The sequence below is a fragment of the Protopterus annectens genome, chromosome 3.part1 (assembly GCF_019279795.1).
Source record: "Protopterus annectens isolate FY-2018-M chromosome 3.part1, PAN1.0, whole genome shotgun sequence".
NCBI classification, from domain to species: Eukaryota; Metazoa; Chordata; order Ceratodontiformes; family Protopteridae; genus Protopterus; species Protopterus annectens.
In genome coordinates this window covers 1,861,176,628-1,861,203,523 of record NC_056732.1, presented here as the reverse complement: position 1 = coordinate 1,861,203,523, position 26,896 = coordinate 1,861,176,628, and the positions used below count along the sequence as shown (strand labels likewise).

At 40.5% G+C, this 26,896-nt stretch overlaps 1 protein-coding gene across 1 annotated transcript in view; it reads left to right on the top strand.

Annotated features, from left to right (window-relative positions):
• LOC122798774 (zinc finger protein 2 homolog) overlaps positions 1–26,879 on the top strand; it is a 264,657-nt gene extending 237,778 nt beyond the window's left edge. The window contains exon 4 of the mRNA XM_044067884.1: positions 24,932–26,879. Coding sequence (XP_043923819.1) covers positions 24,932–26,766 — 1,835 coding nt within the window. The 3' untranslated portion in view covers positions 26,767–26,879. The remainder of the gene's footprint in view (positions 1–24,931) is intronic.
• Positions 26,880–26,896: the final 17 nt, after the last annotated feature.

Genomic DNA, 26,896 nt, shown 5'->3' with positions numbered 1-26,896 from the left:
GAATTAAACAATAACTTTAATTCTAACCATCTTGTGAGCTTCCTAGATGAGGGTGTTAAGTAAGCTGTTTGTGTTATACTTTTGTCTGTTTGTTCCACATTATGAAAAGCAGTGCCAGGTGATCCATTAGGGGAGGTGTAGACAGAAATTTACATACAGTACTCAGACCCAGTCCCCCACCACCACCACCCTTGTATCATTTTGAAAATATACTCAACCCTTAAAATGCTACCCCAAGACATATAGAAAGGGGACATATTATTTTTAACTGTTACCATTTATACCCATAAAAAGGGCTATTTTTAGAAGTGTGTTCCTTTCACAGAGAGACGTTTGTATTCCTCTGTACTGTGAATATTCATTTACACAACTCAAAATCTGTGCTTTTTTTGAGTATTTTGGTTTCGAGTAGATGGTCCGAAAAAATGTACTCATCTGAATAAACTGAGTAAATATTGTGGGAAGAAATAGCCAGGGAATTGTTATGGCTAGGCTTGTATAGGCCCTAGGGCTGATAGCCTAGTACCAACCTATGGAATCTACTGCCTTGGTGGCTTCAGAGTCCAGCGTACCTTAACCAGCATCTATGGGATGAGAAGGTGAACTAGAACCTGTAGCTAGCAGAAATATTGACACTTGCAGTCACTGTGTGTTATGTTACTGACTGTCTTATTACTACTGATTGATAGCGCCTGCTTTGTCAACTGGTCTGTTAAAGGTAATGCAAGCTCTGGGATGAGCACAGCAAATATGCAGGATCAGGAACATTCCTACAGTATAATATAGTAATCTATAATGAAGAGATCTAATGCAAAATAAATACAAATGTCAAAATGCACGACATGTTGCATAAATGACAATATACTACATTCACTCTTAAGGCTTAACAACTGCATCATTTCACAGTGCATTCTTGGCTCTTCTCTATTCCTATGACTACCTCTAATGTAAATATGTGTATAAATTCAGTATACTATGGCATTCTACTTCCTTAAGATATTATATATGGATATTATGCAAATACTTGAAGTGTTTTATGTTTAAGTTACACTGTAATTATGGTGTTCGTAAACTGTTCTGTTCATATGCTGCTTGCATCCCTGGCTGACCCCTCAATTGGTTATTCTTGATTAGTGCTGTCTTGCGCTTTCTGTTTGTGTCGTCTCATTATCCCAAAGTCCACGGTGAGTAACCAACACCTTCTCCCAACAATATACAGTACACCTTTAGTGAGCCCCTTGCTGTCGGTTTATCCCGGGCTTTGCCTGATGAGAACATTGTACGCAGGTGGACTGGGGCTGGAACTTACCACCTCGATGTCACCGGATCAGACTCACCAAGTGGAAAGAGCGAAGTAAACAATCTGAATCGTGTGACTGCACTGCCCACTATTTAACAAATACGCAAACTTTCTCCTTTGGATAGTATACATTCGTATAGACCAAATGTTCTTTTTGCAGTAGTTTGGGACTGAAAGGAGTAGAGAGTTCACGCAGCAGAGTGAGCGCGGACTTGGGTATTTTGACAGTCTGCTGCTACATGTCTAACGGAATGCCCACTGCAGAAGAAGGAATCCAGGAATGATATACCGCTGAGTGTGATAAATGGGTCATCTGTGGAGCCCTCAGAGAGCACACCTGTAGGAGTGGAGGTGGAAAAAGACACTGTCCAGTCATCCATAAACATTACCTATTCAGAGGTGGGTGCTTTTCAATTTCCAAACAGAAGCATCTCCTGTAAAACGTTCAGCTGGAGTCTTAAGTATGTGTGTGTGTGTGTGTGTGTGTGTGTGTGTGTGTGTGTGTGTGTGTGTGTGTGTGTGTGTGTGTGTGTGTGTGCATGTGCCCACAACCAATAATTTAACTTAATGCTCTGAAGCAGGCGATTGATTGCTTTGTGGAAATATATATATGTGTATATATATATATATATATATATATATATATATATATATATATGTATATGTGTGTGTGTGTTAGAAAAGATTATTTCCTCAGATTCACCAGGCATGTATGCTTTTTTCCAAAAATGACAAGCATCAGCTTTTGGGAACAAGCGTTAAGCATGAATTGTTCTCCAGGAAATTCCAGTGTTCTATTTTTGGGAAATTAAAATGGATAAAGCTATCTCAAGAAGAAATAATTGCCAACTATTTGCATTTATAATTGTAGTGATCAGTAATAACAAAAATAACATTATTATCAACACCAATGATAATAATAAATAATGACAACAGCAACAGCCATTGAAAAAAAAACATATTTCAAATCTTGAAGAATTAAGCAGCAACTAATGAAAGTAGCATATGTAGAGGAGATATCTGGGTAAATGTAAGCAAAATTGTTTAGCAAACTGTTGCTTTCACATAGTTATAGTGATTCTGAAATCTTCCTCTGAACACAACCGATAACTGGATTGCTCCCCCATCCAATAGTGTAGCAGTTTGGTGCAATATTCCTGTCTATGCAAATTAAAGGGATTAAGTATTGTAGTAAATTTGGCAACTACTGCAGATTAATTTGTGAAAAAAAAGTATGATAGTTTAGGGAGACATTTAGCTTTGAGAAATGGGATGCGGTGGTGCAGGCTGCTGTACCTTGGAAAACAAAGTCCCTTTAATTCCGTTGAAAAAACTTGGTAAAACACTTTAAAAAATAGAGCACTTTCATCTGTTAATTCATCTTCTTCAGAACCAACAAACAAGTAAATAAGCAAACAATCAATAAATTCAGCATGCAGCACATACAAGGTTATGATCAGGTCTCTGATTTTAAGTGGTACTCAGTGCCGTGTCTTTTTTTTTTTTATGTCTGTTAAATGTTTACGTCATCATAGCAGCGCTAACCCGCCGCACGATAGTGAAGCGTTTAAAAAGCAACTATCGCACGCTGGTGATTACCAGGGATTCCGAGCAAATAAATAAATAAAAGCCTCGAAACTTACTGACAACAATTTTTTTTCCCAAAGTTTGATTTTGAAAATCCAAAAGTAACTTAATTTAGCCCTATCCAGTTTTAGTGTCGTCCGGGCTGTAAGTGCTTTAAGTGGGAGGGCTGTAAAGTAGAGAAGAGCAAACACTTTTGTAATTAAAATGAATACACAAATAAATAAAAACTGCGCCCTTTAAGAGGCTGGCCTTTACGGCGCCCTAGGCGGTCGCCTAGTTCGCCTATGCCTAAGGCCGACCGTGGTGCTGCTGCTGCTATTCTGTGGTTACATGTTCCTGCCTCCTTCTTACATAGTTTACATTTTACTTGCAGACATATTTAGTGCTGCTGCTATTCTGTGGTTACGTGCTCCTGCCTCCTTCTTACATGTTTTATATTTTACTTGCAGAGATATTTAGTGTGGCTGCTATTCTGTGGCTACAGGTTCCTGCCTGCATACTTTACATTTTACCTGCAGAGATATTTAGTGTTCTGCTATTCTGTGGTTAATTGTTCCTGCCTCCTTCCTACAAATTGTACATTTTTCTTGCAGAGATATTTCGTGCAGCTGTTGTTCTGTGGCTACATGTTCCTGCCTCTGTCCTACATATTTTACATTTTACTTCCAAGATATTTTGTGGTGCTGCTGTTCTGTGGCTACTTTTTCCTTCCTCCTTCCTATATATTTTACATTTTACATGCAGAGATATTTAGTGCTGCTTCTGTTCTGTGGCTACGTGTTCCTGCCTCATGCCTACATATTTTACATTTTAATTGCAGAGATATTTAGTGCTGCTGCTGCTGCGGTTTTGTGGCTCCGTGTTCCTGCCACCATCCTACATATTTTACATTTTACTTGCAGATATTTAGTGCTGTTACTGTTCTGTGGCTTCTTGTTCCTGCCACCTTCCTATGTATTTTACATTTTACTACCAGATATATTTAGTGCTGCTGCTGTTCTGTAGCTACCCGTTCCTGCCTCCTTTCGACGTATTTTACATTTTACTTGTAGAGATATTTAGTGCTGCTGCTTTTCTGTGGCTCCGTGTTCCTGCCTCCTGCATACATATTTTACATTTTAATTACAGAGATGTTTAGTGCTGATGCTGTTCTGTGGCTATGTGTTCCTTCGTCCTTCCTACATATTTTACATTTTAATTGCAGATATATTTAGTGCTGCTGCTACTATGTGGCTACGTGTCCCTGCCGCCTTCTTACATATTTTATATTTTAATTGCAGAGATATTTAGTGCTGCTGCTATTCTGTGGCTGCATGTTCCAGCCTCCTGCCTACATATTTTACATTTTACTTGTAGAGATATTTAGTGCGGCTGCTGTTTTGTGACTTCTTGTTCCAACCTCCTTCCTACATATTTTATATTTTAGTTGCAGATATATTTAGTGTTGCTGCTATTCTGTGGCTACATGTTCCTGCCTCCTGCCTACATATTTTACATTTTACTTGCTGAGATATTTAGTGCTGCTGCTATTCTGTGGTTATATATTCCTGCCTCCTTCCTACAAATTTTACATTTTTCTTGCAGAGATATTTCGTACGCTGGTGTTCTGTGGCTACGTGTTCCTTCCTCCTTCCTACATATCTTACATTTTACTTGCAGAGATATTTTGTGCTACTGCTGTTCTGTGGCTATGTGTTCCTTTCTCTTTCCTGCATATTTTACATTTTACTTGCAGAGATATTTAGTGCTGCTGCTGTAATGTAAATACGCGTTACTGCCTCCTTACTACATATTTTACATGCAGAGATATTTAGTGCTGCTGCTGTTCTGTTGATACATGTTCCTGCTCCTTCCCACATATTTTACATTTTACTTGCAGAGATATTTAGTGCTGCTGCTGTTCTGTGGCTACGTGTTCCTGCCTCATGCCTACATATTTTACATTTTAATTGGTGAGATATTTCGTGCTGCTGGTCTGTGGCTCCATGTTCCTGCCACCTTCCTACATACTTTACATTTTATTTGCAGATATTTAGTGCTGCTGCTGTTTTGTGGCTACGTGTTCCTGCCACCTTCCTACGTATTTTAAATTTTACTTGCAGGGATATTTAGTGCTGCTGCTATTCTGTGGCTACATGTTTTTGCCTCCTTCCGACATATTTTACATTTTACTTGCAGAGATATTTAGTGCTGCTGCTGTTCTGTGGCTATGTGTTCCTCCCTCCTTTTTACATATTTTACATTTTACTAGCAGAGATATTTAGTGCTGCTGTTATTCTGTGGCTGCGTGTTCCTGCCTCCTTCCTATATAGTTTACATTTTATTTGCAGAGATATTTAGTGCTGCTGCTGTTCTGTGGCTGCATGTTCCTGCCTCCCACCTACGTAGTTTACATTTTCTTGCAGAGATATTTAGTGCTGCTGCTGTTCTGTGGCTACGTTTTCCTGCCTCCTTCCTACATATTTTATATTTTAGTTGCAGAAATATTCACTATTGCTGCTATTCTGTGGCTACATGTTCCTGCGTTCTGCCTACATATTTTACATTTTACTTGGAGAGATATTTAGTGTTGCCGCTATTCTGCGGCTACATGCTCTGTCCTCCTTCCTACATATTTTACATTTTACTTGCAGAGATATTTAGTGTTGCTGCTCTTCTGTGGCTGCGTGTTCCTGCCTTCTCCCTACATAGTTTACATTTTACTTGCAGAGATATTTAGTGTTGCTGCTGTTCTGTGACTACCTGTTCCTGCCTTCTCCCTACATATTTTACATTTTAATTGCATAGATATTTAGTGCTGCAGTTCTGTGGCTCCGTGTTCCTGCCACCTTCCAACATATTTTACATTTTACTTGCATATTTTTATTGTTGCTTCTGTTCTGTGGCTACATGTTCCTGCCTCCTCCCTACATATTTTACATTTTACTTGCAGAGATATTTAGTGCTGCTGCTGTTCTGTGGGTACATTTTCCAGCCTCTTTCCTACATATTTTACATTTTTCTTCTGGAGATATTTAGTGCTGCTGCTGTTCTGTGGTTACATGTTCCTGCCTCCTTCTTGCATGTTTTATATTTTACTTGCAGAGATATTTAGTGCGGCTGCTGTTCTGTGGCTACTTGTTCCTGCCTCCTTCCTAACATTTTATATTTTAGCTGCAGAGATATTTAGTATTGCTGCTATTCTGTGGTTAATTGTTCCTGCCTCCTTCCTACAAATTTTACATTTTTCTTGCAGAGATATTTCGTGCCGCTGGTGTTCTGTGGCTACATGTTCCTGCCTCCTTCCTACATATTTTACATTTTACTTCCAGAGGTATTTAGTGCTGCTGCTGTTCTGTTGATATGTGTTCCTGCCTCCTTCCCCCATATTTTTTATTTTACTTCCAGAGATATTTAGTGCTGTTGCTGTCCTGTGGCTATGTGTTCCAGCCTCATGCCTACATATTTTACATTTTACTTACAGAGATATTTAGTGCTGCTGCTGCAGTTCTGTGGCTCCATGTTCGTGCCACCATCCTACATATTTTACATTTTACTTGCAGATATTTAGTGCTGCTACTGTTCTGTGGCTACTTGTTCCTGCCACCTTCCTATGTATTTTACATTTTACTTGCAGAGATATTTAGTGCTGCTGCTGTTCTGTGGCTATGTGTTCCTGCCTCCTTCCTACCTATTTTACATTTTACTTGCAGAGATATTTAGTGCTGCTGCTGTTCTGTGCCTACGCGTTCCTGCCTCCTTTCGACATATTTTACATTTTACTTGCAGAGATATTTAGTGCTGCTGCTGTTCTGTGCCTACGCGTTCCTGCCTCCTTTCGACATATTTTACATTTTACTTGCAGAGATATTTAGTGCTGCTGCTGTTCTGTGGCTATGTGTTCCTGCCTCCTTCCTACATATTTTACATTTTACTTCCAGAGATATTTAGTGCTGTTGCTATTGTGTTGCTACGTGTTCCTGGCTCCTTCCTACATATATTACATTTTACTTAGAAGTTTTTAGTGCTGCTGCTATTCTGTGGTTACGTGTTCCTGCCTTCTTCCTACATAGTTTACATTTTACTTGCAGACATATTTAGTGCTGCTGCTATTCTGTGGTTACGTGTTCCTGCCTCCTTCTTACATAGTTTACATTTTACTTGCAGACATATTTAGTGCTGCTGTTATTCTGTGGCTACATGTTCCTGTCTCCTTCCTACATATATTACATTTTACTAAAGATTTTTAGTGCTGCTTCTATTCTGTTGTTACGTGTCCCTGCCTCCTTCCTACATGCTTTACATTTTACTTGCAGAGATATTTAGTGCTGCTGCTATTCTATGGTTACGTGTTCCTGCCTCCTTCCTACATAGTTTACATTTTAATTGCAGAGATATTTAGTGCTGCTGCTATTCTGTGGTTACGTGTTCCTGCCTCCTTCTTACATGTTTTATATTTTACTTGCAGAGATATTTAGTGCGGCTGCTGTTCTGTGGCTACTTGTTCCTGCCTCCTTCCTAACATTTTATATTTTAGCAGCAGAGATATTTAGTATTGCTGCTATTCTGTGGTTAATTGTTCCTGCCTCCTTCCTACAAATTTTACATTTTTCTTGCAGAGATATTTCGTGCCGCTGGTGTTCTGTGGCTACATGTTCCTGCCTCCTTCCTACATATTTTACATTTTACTTCCAGAGGTATTTAGTGCTGCTGCTGTTCTGTTGATATGTGTTCCTGCCTCCTTCCCCATATTTTTATTTTACTTCCAGAGATATTTAGTGCTGTTGCTGTCCTGTGGCTATGTGTTCCAGCCTCATGCCTACATATTTTACATTTTACTTACAGAGATATTTAGTGCTGCTGCTGCAGTTCTGTGGCTCCATGTTCGTGCCACCATCCTACATATTTTACATTTTACTTGCAGATATTTAGTGCTGCTACTGTTCTGTGGCTACTTGTTCCTGCCACCTTCCTATGTATTTTACATTTTACTTGCAGAGATATTTAGTGCTGCTGCTGTTCTGTGGCTATGTGTTCCTGCCTCCTTCCTACCTATTTTACATTTTACTTGCAGAGATATTTAGTGCTGCTGCTGTTCTGTGCCTACTGGCGTTCCTGCCTCCTTTCGACATATTTTACATTTTACTTGCAGAGATATTTAGTGCTGCTGCTGTTCTGTGCCTACGCGTTCCTGCCTCCTTCGACATATTTTACATTTTACTTGCAGAGATATTTAGTGCTGCTGCTGTTCTGTGGCTATGTGTTCCTGCCTCCTTCCTACATATTTTACATTTTACTTCCAGAGATATTTAGTGCTGTTGCTATTGTGTTGCTACGTGTTCCTGGCTCCTTCCTACATATATTACATTTTACTTAGAAGTTTTTAGTGCTGCTGCTATTCTGTGGTTCGTGTTCCTGCCTTCTTCCTACATAGTTTACATTTTACTTGCAGACATATTTAGTGCTGCTGCTATTCTGTGGTTACGTGTTCCTGCCTCCTTCTTACATAGTTTACATTTTACTTGCAGACATATTTAGTGCTGCTGTTATTCTGTGGCTACATGTTCCTGTCTCCTTCCTACATATATTACATTTTACTAAAGATTTTTAGTGCTGCTTCTATTCTGTTGTTACGTGTCCCTGCCTCCTTCCTACATGCTTTACATTTTACTTGCAGAGATATTTAGTGCTGCTGCTATTCTATGGTTACGTGTTCCTGCCTCCTTCCTACATAGTTTACATTTTAATTGCAGAGATATTTAGTGCTGCTGCTATTCTGTGGTTACGTGTTCCTGCCTCCTTCTTACATGTTTTATATTTTACTTGCAGAGATATTTAGTGCGGCTGCTGTTCTGTGGCTACTTGTTCCTGCCTCCTTTTATTTTACTTGCAGAGATATTTAGTGCTGCTGTTCTGTTGATATGTGTTCCTGCCTCCTTCCCCCATATTTTTTATTTTACTTCCAGAGATATTTAGTGCTGTTGCTGTCCTGTGGCTATGTGTTCCAGCCTCATGCCTACATATTTTACATTTTACTTACAGAGATATTTAGTGCTGCTGCTGCGGTTCTGTGGCTCCGTGTTCCTGCCACCATCCTACATATTTTACATTTTACTTGCAGACATTTAGTGCTGCTACTGTTCTGTGGCTACTTGTTCCTGCCACCTTCCTATGTATTTTACATTTTACTTGCAGAGATATTTAGTGCTGCTGCTGTTCTGTGGCTACTTGTTCCTGCCTCCTTCCTAACATTTTATATTTTAGCTGCAGAGATATTTAGTATTGCTGCTATTCTGTGGTTAATTGTTCCTGCCTCCTTCCTACAAATTTTACATTTTTCTTGCAGAGATATTTCGTGCCGCTGGTGTTCTGTGGCTACATGTTCCTGCCTCCTTCCTACATATTTTACATTTTACTTCCAGAGGTATTTAGTGCTGCTGCTGTTCTGTTGATATGTGTTCCTGCCTCCTTCCCCCATATGTTTTATTTTACTTCCAGAGATATTTAGTGCTGTTGCTGTCCTGTGGCTATGTGTTCCAGCCTCATGCCTACATATTTTACATTTTACTTACAGAGATATTTAGTGCTGCTGCTGCAGTTCTGTGGCTCCGTGTTCCTGCCACCATCCTACATATTTTACATTTTACTTGCAGATATTTAGTGCTGCTACTGTTCTGTGGCTACTTGTTCCTGCCACCTTCCTATGTATTTTACATTTTACTTGCAGAGATATTTAGTGCTGCTGCTGTTCTGTGGCTATGTGTTCCTGCCTCCTTCCTACCTATTTTACATTTTACTTGCAGAGATATTTAGTGCTGCTGCTGTTCTGTGCCTACGCGTTCCTGCCTCCTTTCGACATATTTTACATTTTACTTGCAGAGATATTTAGTGCTGCTGCTGTTCTGTGGCTATGTGTGCCTGCCTCCTTCCTACATATTTTACATTTTACTTCCAGAGATATTTAGTGCTGTTGCTATTGTGTTGCTGCGTGTTCCTGGCTCCTTCCTACATATATTACATTTTACTTAGAAGTTTTTAGTGCTGCTGCTATTCTGTGGTTACGTGTTCCTGCCTTCTTCCTACATAGTTTACATTTTACTTGCAGACATATTTAGTGCTGCTGCTATTCTGTGGTTACGTGTTCCTGCCTCCTTCTTACATAGTTTACATTTTACTTGCAGACATATTTAGTGCTGCTGTTATTCTGTGGCTACATGTTCCTGTCTCCTTCCTACATATATTACATTTTACTAAAGATTTTTAGTGCTGCTTCTATTCTGTTGTTACGTGTCCCTGCCTCCTTCCTACATGGTTTACATTTTACTTGCAGAGATATTTAGTGCTGCTGCTATTCTATGGTTACGTGTTCCTGCCTCCTTCCTACATAGTTTACATTTTAATTGCAGAGATATTTAGTGCTGCTGCTATTCTGTGGTTACGTGTTCCTGCCTCCTTCTTACATGTTTTATATTTTACTTGCAGAGATATTTAGTGCGGCTGCTATTCTGTGGCTACAGGTTCCTGCCTCCTGCCTGCATACGTTACATTTTACTTGCAGATATATTTAGTGTTCTGCTATTCTGTGGTTAATTGTTCTTGCCTCCTTCCTACAAATTGTACATTTTTCTTGCAGAGATATTTTGTGCCGCTGGTGTTCTGTGGTTACATGTTCCTGCCTCCTTCCTACATATTTTACATTTTACTTCCAAGATATTTTGTGGTGCTGCTGTTCTGTGGCTACTTTTTCCTTCCTCCTTCCTATATATTTTACATTTTACATGCAGAGATATTTAGTGCTGCTGCTGCTGCGGTTCTGTGGCTCCGTGTTCCTGCCACCATCCTACATATTTTACATTTTACTTGCAGATATTTAGTGCTGCTACTGTTCTGTGGCTTCTTGTTCCTGCCACCTTCCTATGTATTTTACATTTTACTTGCAGATATATTTAGTGCTGCTGCTGTTCTGTGGCTACCCGTTCCTACCTCCTTTCGACGTATTTTACATTTTACTTGCAGAGATATTTGGTGCTGCTGCTGTTCTGTGGCTCTGTGTTCCTGCCTCTTGCCTACATATTTTACATTTTAATTGCAGAGATGTTTAGTGCTGCTGCTGTTCTGTGGCTAGCTGTTTCTGCCTCCTCCCTATATATTTTACATTTTACTTGCAAAGATATTTAGTTCTGCCGCTGTTCTGTGGCTACATCTTTCTGCCTCCTTCCTACATATTTTACATTTTACTTGCAGAGATATTTAGTTCTGCTGCTGTTCTGTGGCTTTGTGTTTCTGCCTCCTTCATACATATTTTACATTTTTATTACATAGATATTTAATGCTGCTTCTGCTGTTCTGTGGCTAAGTGTACATGCCTGCTTCCTACATATTTTACATTTTACTTGCAGAGATATTTAGTACTGCTGCTGTTCTGTGGCTGTGTTCCTTCGTCCTTCCTACATATTTTACATTTTAATTGCAGAGATATTTAGTGATGCTGCTACTATGTGGCTACGTGTCCCTGCCGCCTTCTTACATATTTTATATTTTAATTGCAGAGATATTTAGTGCTGCTGCTATTCTGTGGCTGCATGTTCCAGCCTCCATCCTACATAGTTTACATTTTATTTGCAGAGATATTTAGTGTTGCTGCTATACTGTGGCTACGTGTTCCAGCCTCCCTCCTACATATTTTAAATTTTACTTGCAGAGATATTTAGTGCTGCTGCTGTTCTGTGGTTACATGTTCCTGCCTCCTTCTTACATATTTTACATTTTACTTGCAGAGATATTTAGTGCTGCTGCTGTTGTGTGACTAGGTGTTTGTGCCTCCTTCCTACAAATTTTACATGTTTCTTGCAGAAATATTTCGGGCTGCTGGTGTTCTGTTGCTACATGTTCCTGCTGCTGTTCTGTGGGTATGTGTCCCTTCCTCCTTCCTACATATTTTACATTTTAGTTGCAAGTGTTGCTGCTATTTTGTGGGTACGTGTTCCTGCCTCCTTCTTAGATATTTTACATTTTACTTGCAGAGATATTTAGTGCTGCTTTTCTGTGGCTACATGTTCCTGCCTCCTTCCTACATATTTTACATTTTACTTGTAGAGATATTTAGTGCGGCTGCTGTTTTGTGACTTCTTGTTCAACCTTCTTCCTACATATTTTAGTTGCAGATATATTTAGTGTTGCTGCTAATCTGTGGCTACATGTTCCTGCCTCCTGCCTACATATTTTATATTTTACTTGCAGATATATTTAGTGCTGCTGCTATTCTGTGGTTACATATTCCTGCCTCCTTCCTACAAATTTTACATTTTTCTCGCAGAGATATTTCGTACTGCTGGTGTTCTGTGACTACGTGTTCCTTCCTCCTTCCTACATATCTTACATTTTACTTGCAGAGATATTTTGTGCTACTGCTGTTCTGTGGCTACGTGTACCTTTCTCTTTCATACATATTTTACATTTTACTTGCAGAGATATTTAGTGCTGCTGCTGTACTGTAACTACGCATTACTGCCCCCTTCCTACATATTTTACATGCAGAGATATTTAGTGCTGCTGCTGTTCTGTTGATACATGTTCCTGCCTCATGCCTACATATTTTACATTTTAATTGGTGAGATATTTAGTGCTGCTGGTCTGTTGCTCCATGTTCCTGCCACCTTCCTACATACTTTACATTTTACTTGCAGATATGTGTGATGCTGCTGTTTTGTGGCTATGTGTTCCTGCCACCTTCCTACGTATTTTAAATTTTACTTGCAGGGATATTTAGTGCTGCTGCTATTCTGTGGCTACATGTTTTTGCCTCCTTCCGACATATTTTACATTTTACTTGCAGAGATATTTAGTGCTGCAGCTGTTCTGTGGCTACGTTTTCTTGTCTCCTTCCAACATATTTTACATTTTACTTGCAGAGATATTTAGTGCTGCTGTTATTCTGTGGCTGCGTGTTCCTGCCTCCTTCCTACATAGTTTACATTTTATTTGCAGATATATTTAGTGCTGCTGCTGTTCTGTGGCTATGTGTTCCTCCCTCCTCCCTCCTCCCTACATATTTTACATTTTACTAGCAGAGATATTTAGTGCTGCTGTTATTCTGTGGCTGCGTGTTCCTGCCTCCTTCCTACATTGTTTACATTTTATTTGCAGAGATATTTAGTGCTGCTGCTGTTCTGTGGTTACGTGTTCCTCCCTCCTCCCTACATATTTTACATTTTACTAGCAGAGATATTTAGTGCTGCTGTTATTCTGTGGCTGCATGTTCCTGCCTCCTTCCTACATATTTTACATTTTATTTGCAGAGATATTTAGTGCTGCTGCTGTTCTGTGGCTGCATGTTCCTGCCTCCCACCTACATAGTTTACATTTTCTTGCAGAGATATTTAGTGCTGCTGCTGTTCTGTGGCTGCATGTTCCTGCCTCCCACCTACGTAGTTTACATTTTCTTGCAGAGATATTTAGTGCTGCTGCTGTTCTGTGGCTACGTTTTCCTGCCTCCTTCCTACATATTTTATATTTTAGTTGCAGAAATATTCACTATTGCTGCTATTCTGTGGCTACATGTTCCTGCGTTCTGCCTACATATTTTACATTTTACTTGCAGAGATATTTAGTGTTGCCGCTATTCTGCGGCTACTTGCTCTGTCCTTCTTCCTACATATTTTACATTTTACATGCAGAGATATTTAGTGTTGCTGCTATTCTGTGATTACCTGTTCCTGCCTCCTCCCTACATATTATACATTTTCCTTGCAGTGATATTTAGTGCTGCTGCTGTTCTGTGGCTATGTGTTCCTGCCTCCTTCCTACATATTTTACATTTTAATTGCAGAGATATTCAGTGCTGCTACTGTTTTGTGGTACAGGTTCCTGCCTCCTTCTTACATATTTTGCATTTTACTTGCAGAGATATTTAGTGCTGCTGCTGTTCTGTGACTACGTTATCCTGCCTCCTGCCCACAAATTTTACATTTTTCTTGCAGAGATATTTAGTGCTGCTTGTGTTCTGTGGCTACGTGTTCCTGCCTGCTTCCTACATATTTTACATTTTACTTGCAGAGATATTTCATGCTGCTACTGTTCTGTGGCTGCATGTTCCGTTCTCCTTCCTACATAGTTTACATTTTACTTGCAGAGATATTTCATGCTGCTACTGTTCTGTGGATGCATGTTCCATCTTCCTTCCTACATATTTTACATTTTACTTGTAGAGATATTTAGTGTTGCTGCTGTACTGTGGCTACCTGTTCCTTCTTCCTCCCTGCATATTTTCCATTTTACTTGCAGATATATTTAGTGCTGCTGTTATACTGTGGCTGGGTGTTCCTCCCTCCTCCCTACATATTTTACATTTCACTTGCAGGGATATTTAGTGCTGCTGCTATTCTGTGACTACGTGATCCTGCCTCCTTCCTACATATTTTACATTTTACTTGCAGAGATAATTAGTGCTGCTGGTGTTCTGTGGCTACATGTTCCTGCCTCCTGCCTACATATTTTACATTTTACTTGCAGAGATATTTAGTGCTGCTGCTGCTCTGTGACTACATGTTCCTGCCTCCTTCCTACATATTTTACATTTTAATTGCGTGGATATTTAGTGCTGCGGTTCTGTGGCTCCGTGTTCCTGCCACCTTCCAACATATTTTACATTTTACTTTTAGATATATTTAGTGATGCTGCTGTTCTGTGGTTACCTGTTCCTGCTTCTTCCCTACATATTTTACATTTTACTTGCAGATATATTTAGTGCTGCTGTTCTGCTGTGGCTGGGTGTTCCTCCTTCCTCCCTACATATTTTACATTTCACTTGCAGAGATATTTAGTGCTGCTGCTGTCCTGTGGCTCTGTGTTCCTGCCTCTTTCCTACATATTTTACATTTTTCTTCCAGAGATATTTAGTGCTGATGCTGTTTTGTGGATGTTCATCGTGTTTCACTGTTGCAGTCATTACACTTGGGTTATCCTGCTGGCAGGCTACCTGCAGTCAGCCTGAATTCCAAAGTCCTGACGTCAGTGCACCAGGGGTATAAAAGATGCAGCCAACGCTATTTTCTTCAGTCTTTCTTGCCGCGCGGTGCCCGAAGCAAAAGCAGTTCGCAAGTGCCGGTCGGCCAACTCCTGAGATTTTCAAAACCGAATTTCAGATCCGAAGTCTTCATTAAAGTTAAGTACCCCATTGGGGAAACTTTTTTCTTGCTCCAGACCGATGTCAGAAAAAGTTAACAATTGTATTTCTTGTGTGAAGCCAATACCTCATAAGGATGTTCATTCTTACTGTATTCCTTGCCTAGGCCCTGACCACGACGTTGCTAGCTGTCGGTTTTGTGCTAGATTTAACCAACGCACTATTGAGTGTCGGTACGATTTTGCCTTTCATTACTTTGGCCGAAGATTTAATTATATAATGCCATCCGAACAGCCGACAACCAGAGTTTATAAAAAGCGCAAGGAAAAGGAAAAGGACAGGCATCAGAGGTCCAAAACCGATGACGAGGCCTCCGCTAGGCTAGTCGCTGGTTCTCAGTGAGGTGCCTTCACAACCCCTGACGCCCACTACCTCAGAGCCACAGGCCGCTTCCGACTCCAACGTGGAGCTGACTAGGCCTCTGGATACTCAAGGTATTGGACACTCGGAAACTATTCCCTCAGATCGGTCCGGAGCTGCTGAGCAGGCATCGGCTTCTGAGGGTGTTTTCAGACCTACACAGTTATATGTTAAGCCAACCTCAGCTTCAAAGGCAAAGACTAAAGCAGCTCTAAAGACAAAGAAACAAGTACAGCATTCTCCTGCACAGACTTCCATGCCTAAAAAAACAGATACTTAAAATGGCCGAAGACCTAATTACTTTAATCAGGGGTTCCCATTCCCCTCCTGATAAGAGGCCTAGGCAAGAGACAGAATATGAATCTTCAGATCGGGTTTCCATTTCCTCTGATTCCTTTTCTGAGCAGGGATACTCCCTTCCTCCCTATGAGGATTCTGATGCTAAAGAGTCTATTCCTTCAGCCTCTCCTCCTGAGGATTATTCTTTTGGGGAAACCCTTCATACCATGAGGGAGCACTTTCACTGGGAGAGCCAAGATTACTCAGAATCTAAGAAAAGGCTCAGAGACTTTCTTTTACTACCTCAACACAGACCTCTTGCTATTCCACCTGTTCTAGACATAGTAGATGATGTATTTTCCAAGTCCAGCCTGTCTCCTGACTCTTTACCTCCTGCACTGGTTAAGCCAGACAGATACTACAGGGTTCCAGATTCCCACAAATTTCTATATAAAAACCCTGCTGCTGACCCAGAAACTATATCTCAGGGTCCCAAAGGGGTCAAGGCTTCCACTGCAAAAACCCTGTCCCCTCTGATAGGGATTCTAGGGCACTGGACAGATGGGGGAAAAAAGTTTACACTTCTGCTACCCTGGCTGTAAGGGCTTTAAGTTGTCAGTTTCATATGCTTAAATATCAGCAATATTTAATGTCACTGCTAAAACAGAAAATGTTGACAAATTCTGAATGTCCAGATAACAAGGAAATGCAGGATTTATTGCATGCAGCTGAACAAGTGGGAAAGCATACTTTGCAATGTGGTTTTGATTCACTGGAGGCCTCTTGCAGGGCCGCTGTTACGGGTACTGTCATTAGAAGGCATGCTTGGTTAAAGAAACAACATCTGCCTGATCATGTTAAAGCAGAATTATTAAATGCTCCTTTACAGCATGATACTTTGATGTTAAGGCAGAAGAGGTGTTGAAGAAAATGGAGGATAAAGAGAAATCTATGCAGACAGTTAAGGATTTCTTACAGGTACAACCACCCAGATTTAGCAGGAACTGGCCTTCAAAGAATTGGTCCTTTCCAGTGTCAGACAGGCCACAAAGAGGCAGATACAGACGCCCTAGAGGCAGATCCCAGCCCCAAGGCTCATACAGGCCAAAACAATGGGGTGCTTCTACCTCCAAAAGCAGAGAAGACAAATCACAGCCATATAGAAAACCGTCCCAATGACTTTCCTGTGCCAATACCTAGCACTTATCTTTTGGCAGCCCCCTTAGGAGGACAACTACCACTTTTTTCACAGAATTGGCATATAATCACCCAGGACAAATGGGTCTTGAATATAGTGTCCCAGGGCTACAGGTTCCACTTTCACACCCTGTCAAAGGCAAAAGGTATGCCAGACCTGCCACAAAATCAATGGGCAGAGGCACAAAAGCAAGTTACATCCCTCATGGACATGAGGGCCATTCAGCGAGTACCACAGCAAGAGCAGGGACAAGGATTTTACTCAAGACTATTCCTGGTACCCAGAAAGGACAAAGCCTGGAGACCAATATTGGACCTGTCTATTCTAAACACTTTTCTGGACATTCCAAAATTCAAAATGTTGACTCTGCAGCAGCTTCTGCCCATGCTGGGCAAGAAGGCTTGGCTTGTAACTTTGGACCTAAAAGAGGCATACCTGCATGTCCCAATCAGACAATCTTGCAGACTATACCTCAGATTCATAGCTGGATCAGTGCACTACCAATTCTCTGCACTTCCCTTTGGCTTATCTACTGCGCCCAGGGTCTTCACAAAATGCCTGACACCAGTAATTGCTTTCTGCAGACAAAGGGGAATTCAAATATACCCTTACTTGCACAATTGCCTTATTCAAGCAGAGAACAAAGACATTCTACTGAGGCATCTGGCGTTTGTAAAAAGATTACTAATTTGCCTAGGGTACACAGTAAATGAAAAGAAATCAAAACTAGTACCATCTCAAGAGATAATATTCCTGGGTGCAAGCTTAAATACAACTGCCCATATGGCTTATCTCACGCCAGACAAACAAAGGCAACTGACTTCTTACTTCGAAATGTTGGCAACAAAGACCTAGTTATCTGCAAGAAAAATTCTGCAGGCTTTGGGCTTCATGGCATCCTGCATTCTACTAATTCCATATGCAAGACTGCATATGAGGAAACTACAATGGTATCTAAAAAGTGTTTGGACTCAACATTGCCACAGCCTGGAAGCATTAATTACCCTCATTCCCTGCCTGCAACAGGAGTTTCAATGGTGGGCACAGGCCTGTCACCACAACAAGGGACAGCCATTCCCTTTACCCACGGCCAGGCAGACACTAACAACAGATGCATCAGATTATGCCTGGGGGCCCACATGGCCGGAAAATGTATTCAGGGAGCATGGCCAGCAAGCCAAATGCATCTTCATATCAATCAAAAAGAGATGCTAACTGTTCAGAATGCCATGACAGCCTTCAAGGATCTACTTCATCCAGGACAACTGCTGGTAAAGACGGACATAACTACAGTCATGTGGTACATAAACAAGCAGGGAGGCACACATTCCTACCCCCTCTGCAGACAAGCCATGACTTTGTGGAACACAGCATTGACTTATTAAGTACACCTACAAGCACAATTCTTGCCAGGAAAGACAAATACTCTGGCAGACGAACTAAGCAGAAATCTCAAGGATCCTCACGAGTGGAAACTAGATCTACAAATCTTCAGCATGATAACAAGGAAATGGGGATGCCCAGACATAGATCTATTTGCCTCCCCACACAACTGCCAACTACAGAGAATCTGCACAAGGACTTATCACAAACAAGCATGGAAAGTGGATGCCCTATCATTCAGCTGGAAAACCCTTACAGTATATGCCTTTCCTCCACTGCCTCTCCTCCCCAAGGTACTCCTAAAGGTCAGACAAGAGAAGCCAAAAATGATACTGATTGCCGCAGACTGGCCATGCCAGCACTGATACCCAATCCTAAAGAGCTTGTCTCAAGGCCCAGCCTGGACATTTCCCCAAATTCCTCATTTGCTGACCCAACAAAACAATCAGATCCTGCACAGCCAACTCAGAACCCTAAATCAGGTTGCATGGCTGATAATGTAACCATTCAGAACTCACCTCTCTCTAAAGCAGTTATGGATGTTATTTTGGAGGCCAGGAGGCCCAGTACCAGAAAATCTTATACAGAAAAATGGAAGAGATTATGTGCTTGTAACCAGGCACAAGGAATGGACATGCTTGTACCAAATATTCCTCAGATTTTACAATACTTAACTGAGAGGCTGGACAAAGGCCTATCCTTCTCATCAATTAAGATTCATGCCTCTGCCATTTCAGCTCATTACAATATGGATCCACCTATTTATTCACATCCACTGCTAAGGCAGTACCTCAGAGGGGCCAAAAACATAAGACCTCCAAGGAGAGCTCCAACACCTGCATGGGACCTCAACTTTGTCTTGGAAAAGCTCACACTGCCTCCTTTTGAGCCAGCCAATACAGCTGACATAAAATACTTATCATGGAAAACAGCTCTGCTCCTAGCAATAACCTCAGCAAGAAGAGTCTCAGAGTTACAGGCACTAATGGCTGTGGAACCTTTTATTATTTTCCATCCGGACAGGGTTTCTCTAAGGACAAACCCAACATTTATGCCTAAGGTAGTGTCCAGTGTGGCTCTTAACCAAACCATTCATTTGCCTACCTTTTATCCAAACCCACAGAATAAGGGGGGAGAGACATCTGCATTCTTTGGACATACACAGACAGCTACACTTCTACTTGGACAAAACTAAAGCCTTCAGAAAGAATGAGCAGCTCTTAGTGCATATGCTGCCGGATCGCAAGGAAAAGCTATTTCAAAGCAGGCTATTTCAAAATGGATAGGCCACTGCATTCATTTCTACTATTCACAACATGGCAAATCAGTGCCTAAGGGCATTAGGCCACATTCAACCAGAGCAGCAGCCTTCCTCAGAGGAATACCAACCAAGGACATTTTGGAGGCTGCAACTTGGAGTTCAGTGCACACTTTTACAAAGCACTACCACTTACCTCTTTACTCTAAATCCAGAGCAGGCTTCACCACTGCAGTTCTGCAGGGCCTCATAGCCACTCCTAATTCTATCTAGGCCCAGCCACCCAACCTCAGCTTTGGGATTCAACCCAAGTGTAATGACTGCAACATTGAAACACGATGAACATAGTACAGTTGTGTACCTACCATAAATGTAGATGTTCGAGTGTATTCACTGTTGCAGTCCAGGTTACCCTCCCTCCATCCCCCTTTCATTGCTGGGACTTATCTGTACTTCTCTATTCTATACAACCTATGTGGTGTATTTGCTTGTAGATGAAGGCAATGTTTATGTTAGTGCATGCTTTTTTATGAGCAGAATTTTTAGCCTACCCTTTTGGGGGCACCTGACATCTGGGGCAAGAAAAACTGAAGAAAATGGTGTCAGCTGCATCTTTTATACCCCTGGTGCACTGACATCAGGGAAGAGGCGACAGCAACCGACGCCGGACCAGGACTTTGGAATTCAGGCCGACTGCGGGTAGCCTGCCAGCAGGATAACCCAAGTGTAATGACTGCAACAGTGAATACACTCGAACATCTACATTTACAGTAGGTACACAACTGTAACATCTACATTTACGGTAGGTACACAACTGTACTTTGTGTTCCCGCCTCCTTGTTACATATTTTAACTTTTACTTGCAGAGATATTTAGTGCTGCTGCTGTTCTGTGGCTACATGTTCCTGCCACCTTCCTATATATTTTACATTTTTCTTGCAGAGATTTTAGTGCTGCTGGTGTTCTGTGGCTACGTGTTCCTGCCTCCTCCCTACATATTTTACATTTCACTTGCAGGGATATTTAGTGCTGTTGCTGTTCTGTGGCTACATGTTCCTGCCTGCTTCCTACATATTTTACATTTTCCTTGCAGAGATATTTATTGCTGCTGCAGTTCTGTTGTTATGTGTTCCTTCCTCCTTCCTCTGTATTTTACATTTTACTTGCAGATATTTAGTGCTGCTGTTCTGTGGGTATGTGCTCCTGCATCCTTCCTACATATTTTAGTTTACTTGAACAGATATTTAGTGCTGCTGTTCTGTGGGTATGTGCTTCTGCATCCTTCCTACATATTTTAGTTTACTTGAACAGATATTTAGTGCTGCTGTTCTGTGGGTATGTGCTCCTGCATCCTTCCTACATATTTTAGTTTACTTGAACAGATATTTAGTGCTGCTGTTCTGTGGGTATGTGCTTCTGCATCCTTCCTACATATTTTAGTTTACTTGAACAGATATTTAGTGCTGCTGTTCTGTGGGTATGTGCTTCTGCATCCTTCCTACATATTTTACTTTACTTGAACAGATATTTAGTGCTGCTGTTCTGTGGGTATGTGCTCCTGCATCCTTCCTACATATTTTAGTTTACTTGAACAGATATTTAGTGCTGCTGTTCTGTGGGTATGTGCTTCTGCATCCTTCCTACATATTTTACTTTACTTGAATAGATATTTAGTGCTGCTGTTCTGTGGGTATGTGCTTCTGCATCCTTCCTACATATTTTACTTTACTTGAATAGATATTTAGTGCTGCTGTTCTGTGGGTATGTGCTTCTGCATCCTTCCTACATATTTTAGTTTACTTGAACAGATATTTAGTGCTGCTGCTGCTGTTGTGTGGCTACTTGTTCCTGCGTTGTTCTTACATATTTTAACTTTTACTTGCAGAAATATTTAGTCCTGCTACTATTCTGCAGCTACATGTTCCTGCCTCCTCCCTACATATTTTACATTTTACATGCAGAGATATTTAGTGCTGCTGCTGTTCTGTGGCTACATTTTCCAGCCTCCTTCTTGCATATTTTACAACATACCTGCAGAGATATTTCGTACTGCTGCTCTTGTTTGGCTCCATGTCCCTGCCTCGTTCCTACATAGTTTACATTTTTCTTGCAGAGATATTTAGTGCTGCTGGTGTTCTCTGGCTACATGTTTCTGCCTGCTTCCTATATATTTTACATTTTACTTGCAGAGATAGTCCGTGCTTCTGCTGTTCTGTGGCTACATGTTCCGTCCACCTTCCTACATATTTTACATTTTACTTGCAGAGATATTTTGTGCTGCAAATGTTTTTCTTGCTATGTTTTCCTGCCTCCTTACTACATATTTTACATGCAGAGATATTTAGTGCTGCTGCTGTTCTGTTGATACAAGTTCCTGCCTCATTCCCACATATTTTACATTTTACTTGCACAGATATCTAGTGTTGCTGTTTTTCTGTGGCTACGTGTTCCTGCCTCATGCCTACATATTTTACATTTTAATTGCATAGATATTTAGTGCTGCTGTTCTGTGACTCCATGTCCCTGCCACCTTCCAACATATTTTACATTTTACTTGCAGATATTTAGTGCTGCTGTTCTGTGGCTACCTGCTCCTGCCTCCTTCCTACATATTTTATATTATACTTACAGAGATATTTAGTGCTACTACTATTCTGTGTCTACCTGTTCCTGCCTCCTCCCTACATATTTTACATTTTACTTGTAGATATATTTAGTGTTGCTGCTGTTCTGCAGCTACATGTTCCTGCCTTCTTCCTAAATATTTTACATTTTACTTGCAGAGATATTTAGTGCTGCTTCTGTTCTGTGGCTATGTCTTCCTGCCTCCTTCCTATTTTACATTTTACTTTATGTCCCTGCACAGTCTGTAGTGAGTACTTCATATCTACAGATGTACGTTACAAGGTGTATGTGGCAGGTTATTTTTGAATTCTGTTACAGTCAGAGGTACATCACACATCACCACATCATTGGTCATTTCAAAATGTCTGGCATGTCTTTATGTAACCCAGACTCCACATGTCCCTGCACAGTTTGTGGTGAGCACTTCCTATCTACAGATGTACATTACAAGATGTATGTGGCAGGGATATTTATGATATCTGTTACAGTCAGAGGTACATCACACATCATCACATAATTGGTCATTTCAAATTCTCCGGCATGTCTTTATGTAAACTAGGCTCCACATGTCCCTGCACAGTCTGTAGTGAGAACTTCATATCTACAGATGTACGTTAAAAGATGTATGTGGTAGGTTATTTATGAATTCTGTTACAGTCAGAGGTACATCATTGCATCATTGATCATTTCAAAATGTCTGGCATGTCTTTATATAAACCAGGCTCCACATGTCCCTGCACAGTCTGTACTGAGAACTTCATATCTACAGATGTACGTTACAAGGTGTATGTGGTAGGTTATTTATGAATTCTGCTACAGTCACAGAGGTACATCACACATCATCACATCATTGGTCATTTCAAAAATGTCTGGCATGTCTTTATGTAAACCAGGCTCCATATGTCCCTGCACAGACTTTAGTGAGTACTTCATATCTACAGATGTACGTTACAAGGTGTATGTGGTAGGTTATTTATGAATTCTGCTACAGTCAGAGAGGTACATCACACTTCATCACATTATTGATCATTTCAAAATGTCTGGCATGTCCTTATGTAAACCAGGCTGCACATGTCCCTGCACAGTTTGTGGTGAGCACTTCATATCTACAGATGTACGTTACAAGGTGTATGTGGCAGGGTTATTTTATGAATTCTGTTACAGTCACAGAGATACATCACACATCATCACATCATTGATCATTTCAAATTATCTGGCATGTCTTTATGTAAACCAGGCTCCAGATGTCCCTGCACAGTGTACAGTGAGTACTTCATATCTACAGATGTACATTACAAGGTGTATGTGGCAAGGTTATTTATGAATTCTGTTACAGTCAGAGAGGTACATCACACCATCACATCATTGGACATTTCAAAATGTCTGGCATGTCTTTATGTAAACCAGGCTTCACATGTCCCTGCTCAGTCTGTAGTGAGTTCTTCATATCTACAGATGTACGTTACAAGATGTATGTGGCAGGTTATTTATGAATTCTGCTACAGTCAGAGAGGTATATCACACATCACTGATCATTTTAAAATGTGTCACATGTCTTTATGTAAACTAGATTCCACATGTTCCTGCATGATTTGTAGTGAGTACTTCATAACTACAGATGTACGTTACAAGGTATATGTGGCAGGGTTATTTATGGATTCTGTTACATTCAGAGGTACATCACACATCACTGTTCGTTTCAAAATGTCTGGCATATCCTTATGTAAACCAGGCTCCACATGTACCTGCACAGTCTGTAGTGAGTATTTCAAGTCTACAGATGTACATTACAAGGTGTATGTGGCAGGGTTATTTATGAATTCTGTTACAGTCAGAGGTACATCACACATCATCACATCAGTTTACATTTCAATGTCTTTCATTTCTTTATGTGAACCAGGATCCACCTCTGTAGTGAGTAGTCATATATACAGATGTGCATTACAAGATGTATGTGGCAGGGTTATTTATGAATTCTGTTACAGTCAGAGGTATACTTCACATCACCACATTATTGGACATTTCAAAATGTCTGGCATGTCTTTATGTAACCCAGACTCTACATGTCCCTGCACAGTTTGTGGTGAGCACTTCCTATCTACAGACGTACATTACAAGATGTATGTGGCAGGGATATTTATGATATCTGTTACAGTCAGAGGTACATCACACATCATCACATAATTGGTCATTTCAAAATGTGTGGCATGTCTTTATGTAAACACCTGGTATGTCTTTATGTAAACCAGGCTCCACAAGTCCCTGCACAGTCTGTAGTGAGTACTTCATATCTACAGATGTACGTTACAGGTTCTATGTGGCAGGGTTATTTATGAATTCTGTTACAGTCACAGAGGTACATCACACATCATCGCATCATTGGTCATTTCAAAGTGTCTGGCATCTTTTTATGTAAACTGGGTAATTATAAGGAGTTTGCATAATTTGTCTAGAACATGTAGTTGCAAATTACATCAGCTATATTATTGGATACCCAAACAAAAGATAATAAAATAAACCACAGACCAGCTAAGATTTTTATTTTAAATGTAGCTAGAGAGAAATTAAGGCATAATGAGAGGGCAGAACAGATTTTCTTAAAGACCTATTCATTATTGTAATTTTTGTGACAGCAGTTTATTGTTGACTATGATTAGACATTAAAAAGATTTGTGCTTATGGATACACTAACATACTTAGAGGGTTTATAATGTAAACTGTAAGAAATGTCTTCTGTGCAGCTGATCATATTTTAACACACTGTTTTTTTCTTTTAAGTCAGCGGGAATGGAGAATTTGGTGTCATCCAGAGTCTGCAGTCATCTTATAGGAAACACATTAATGCAGAATGTGTCAGATCTCTGCCTGATGAGATGCTTGTCATAAGGCAAGACTCAGTTAAGATTGAAACCAAACATAATAACTGTAGACAAAGTAAAGAGGACTTTGTCATGAAAACTAAATTAGAAAAGCATCTGCAAACTGATGCAGAGGAAATGCCATGCAGCTCACTTAATCATAGCAACAGTCTAACATTTTATAGTAACAGTGTAACTGATCATCTAAGTGACAGTGGGGAAATGGAAAAGATTTCCTTACCAGCACATATGCAAAAACTTATTAGGCAGGATTTGTATAAAGGTGTTATGAATGCCGAAGATTTTACAGGTAGAAAAAATGAAACACTGCAGAAGATCAGTCATACTGGTCAGAATCCCTTTACCACACATGACAAAAGTTTTACACAGAACAATGACATGGCAGTACTTCAGGGTGCCCAGGTTTGGCAAAAGTATCTTCAAAGTATCCACACTATCCTAAAACCCTATAAATGTACTACATGTGACAAGAGCTTTGCATACAAAGGCAGCATGTTGAATCATCAGGTACAGTGTGGGCAGAAGCCGTATAAATGTTCCATGTGTGACAAGAGTTTTGTAAACAAGACTTACATGGTTAGACATCAGTATACCCATAGTGCAGAAAAAGCATATAAATGTACCATGTGTGACAAGAGTTTTATACAGAAGAGCCAACTGGCACTTCATCAGAAGATACATACAGGACAGAAACCATACAAATGTGCCACATGTGACAAAAGTTTTGCATACAAAAGCAGTATGGTGACTCATCAGAAGCTTCACAGTGGGCAGAAACCATATAAATGTACCATGTGTGACAGAAGATTTATACAGAAGAGCAAACTGGAACTTCATCAAAAGGTGCATACTGGGCAGAAGCCATATAAATGCACCATGTGTGACAAGTGTTTTGTGATGAAGAGTCAACTGGTACTTCATCAAAAGATGCACTCTGGGCAAATACCATATAAATGTACTGTATGTGGCAAGAGTTTTTTACAGAAGAGTAACTTGGTGACACATCAATATAGCCATAGTGGGCAAAAGCCTTATAGTTGTACAATTTGTGACAAGAGTTTTGCATATAAAAATTTATTGGTGATGCATCAGTATTCCCATAGTGGACAGAAGCCATATAAATGCACCATGTGTGACAAGAGTTTTGTACGGAAGAATTGCTTGATGATACATCACTATACACACAGTGGTCAAAAGCCATATAAATGTACCATGTGTGATAAGAGTTTTGTAAGGAAGCATTATTTGATGAGACATAACTATACCCACAGTGGGCAGAAGCCTTATAAATGCACCATGTGTGACAAGAGTTTTGTGCAGAAAAGTCAACTGGTATACCACCAGAACACACATAGTGGGCAGAAGCCATATAGATGCACTATGTGTGACAAGAGTTTTGCATCCAGAAGCAGTATGGTGACTCATAAGAGGCTGCACTTTGAGCAGACACGGTATAAATGCACCATGTGTGACAAGAGTTTTGTGCAGAAGAGGCAGTTGGTATACCATCAAAACATGCATACTGGACAGAAACCATATAAATGCACCATGTGTGACAAGAGTTTTGGATACAAAAGCAGTATGGTGACTCATCAGAGGCTCCACAGTGGGCAGAAGCAGTATAAATGCACCATGTGTGACAACAGTTTTGTGCAGAAGAGGCAACTGATACTTCATCAGAACATGCATACTGGGTCAGAATGGAGGGAGACGTCAGCAAGTAAAGGGGAGTAGTATTGTTGGAACTGGATTCATCCTCAAGTCTTGGTGAGTACTTTCATGTGATGGACCCTATTTTTCCCAAAATCTCACCAAGGTGACACTGATATATAAACTGTATTTTATGTACCATGGACAAAGTAAG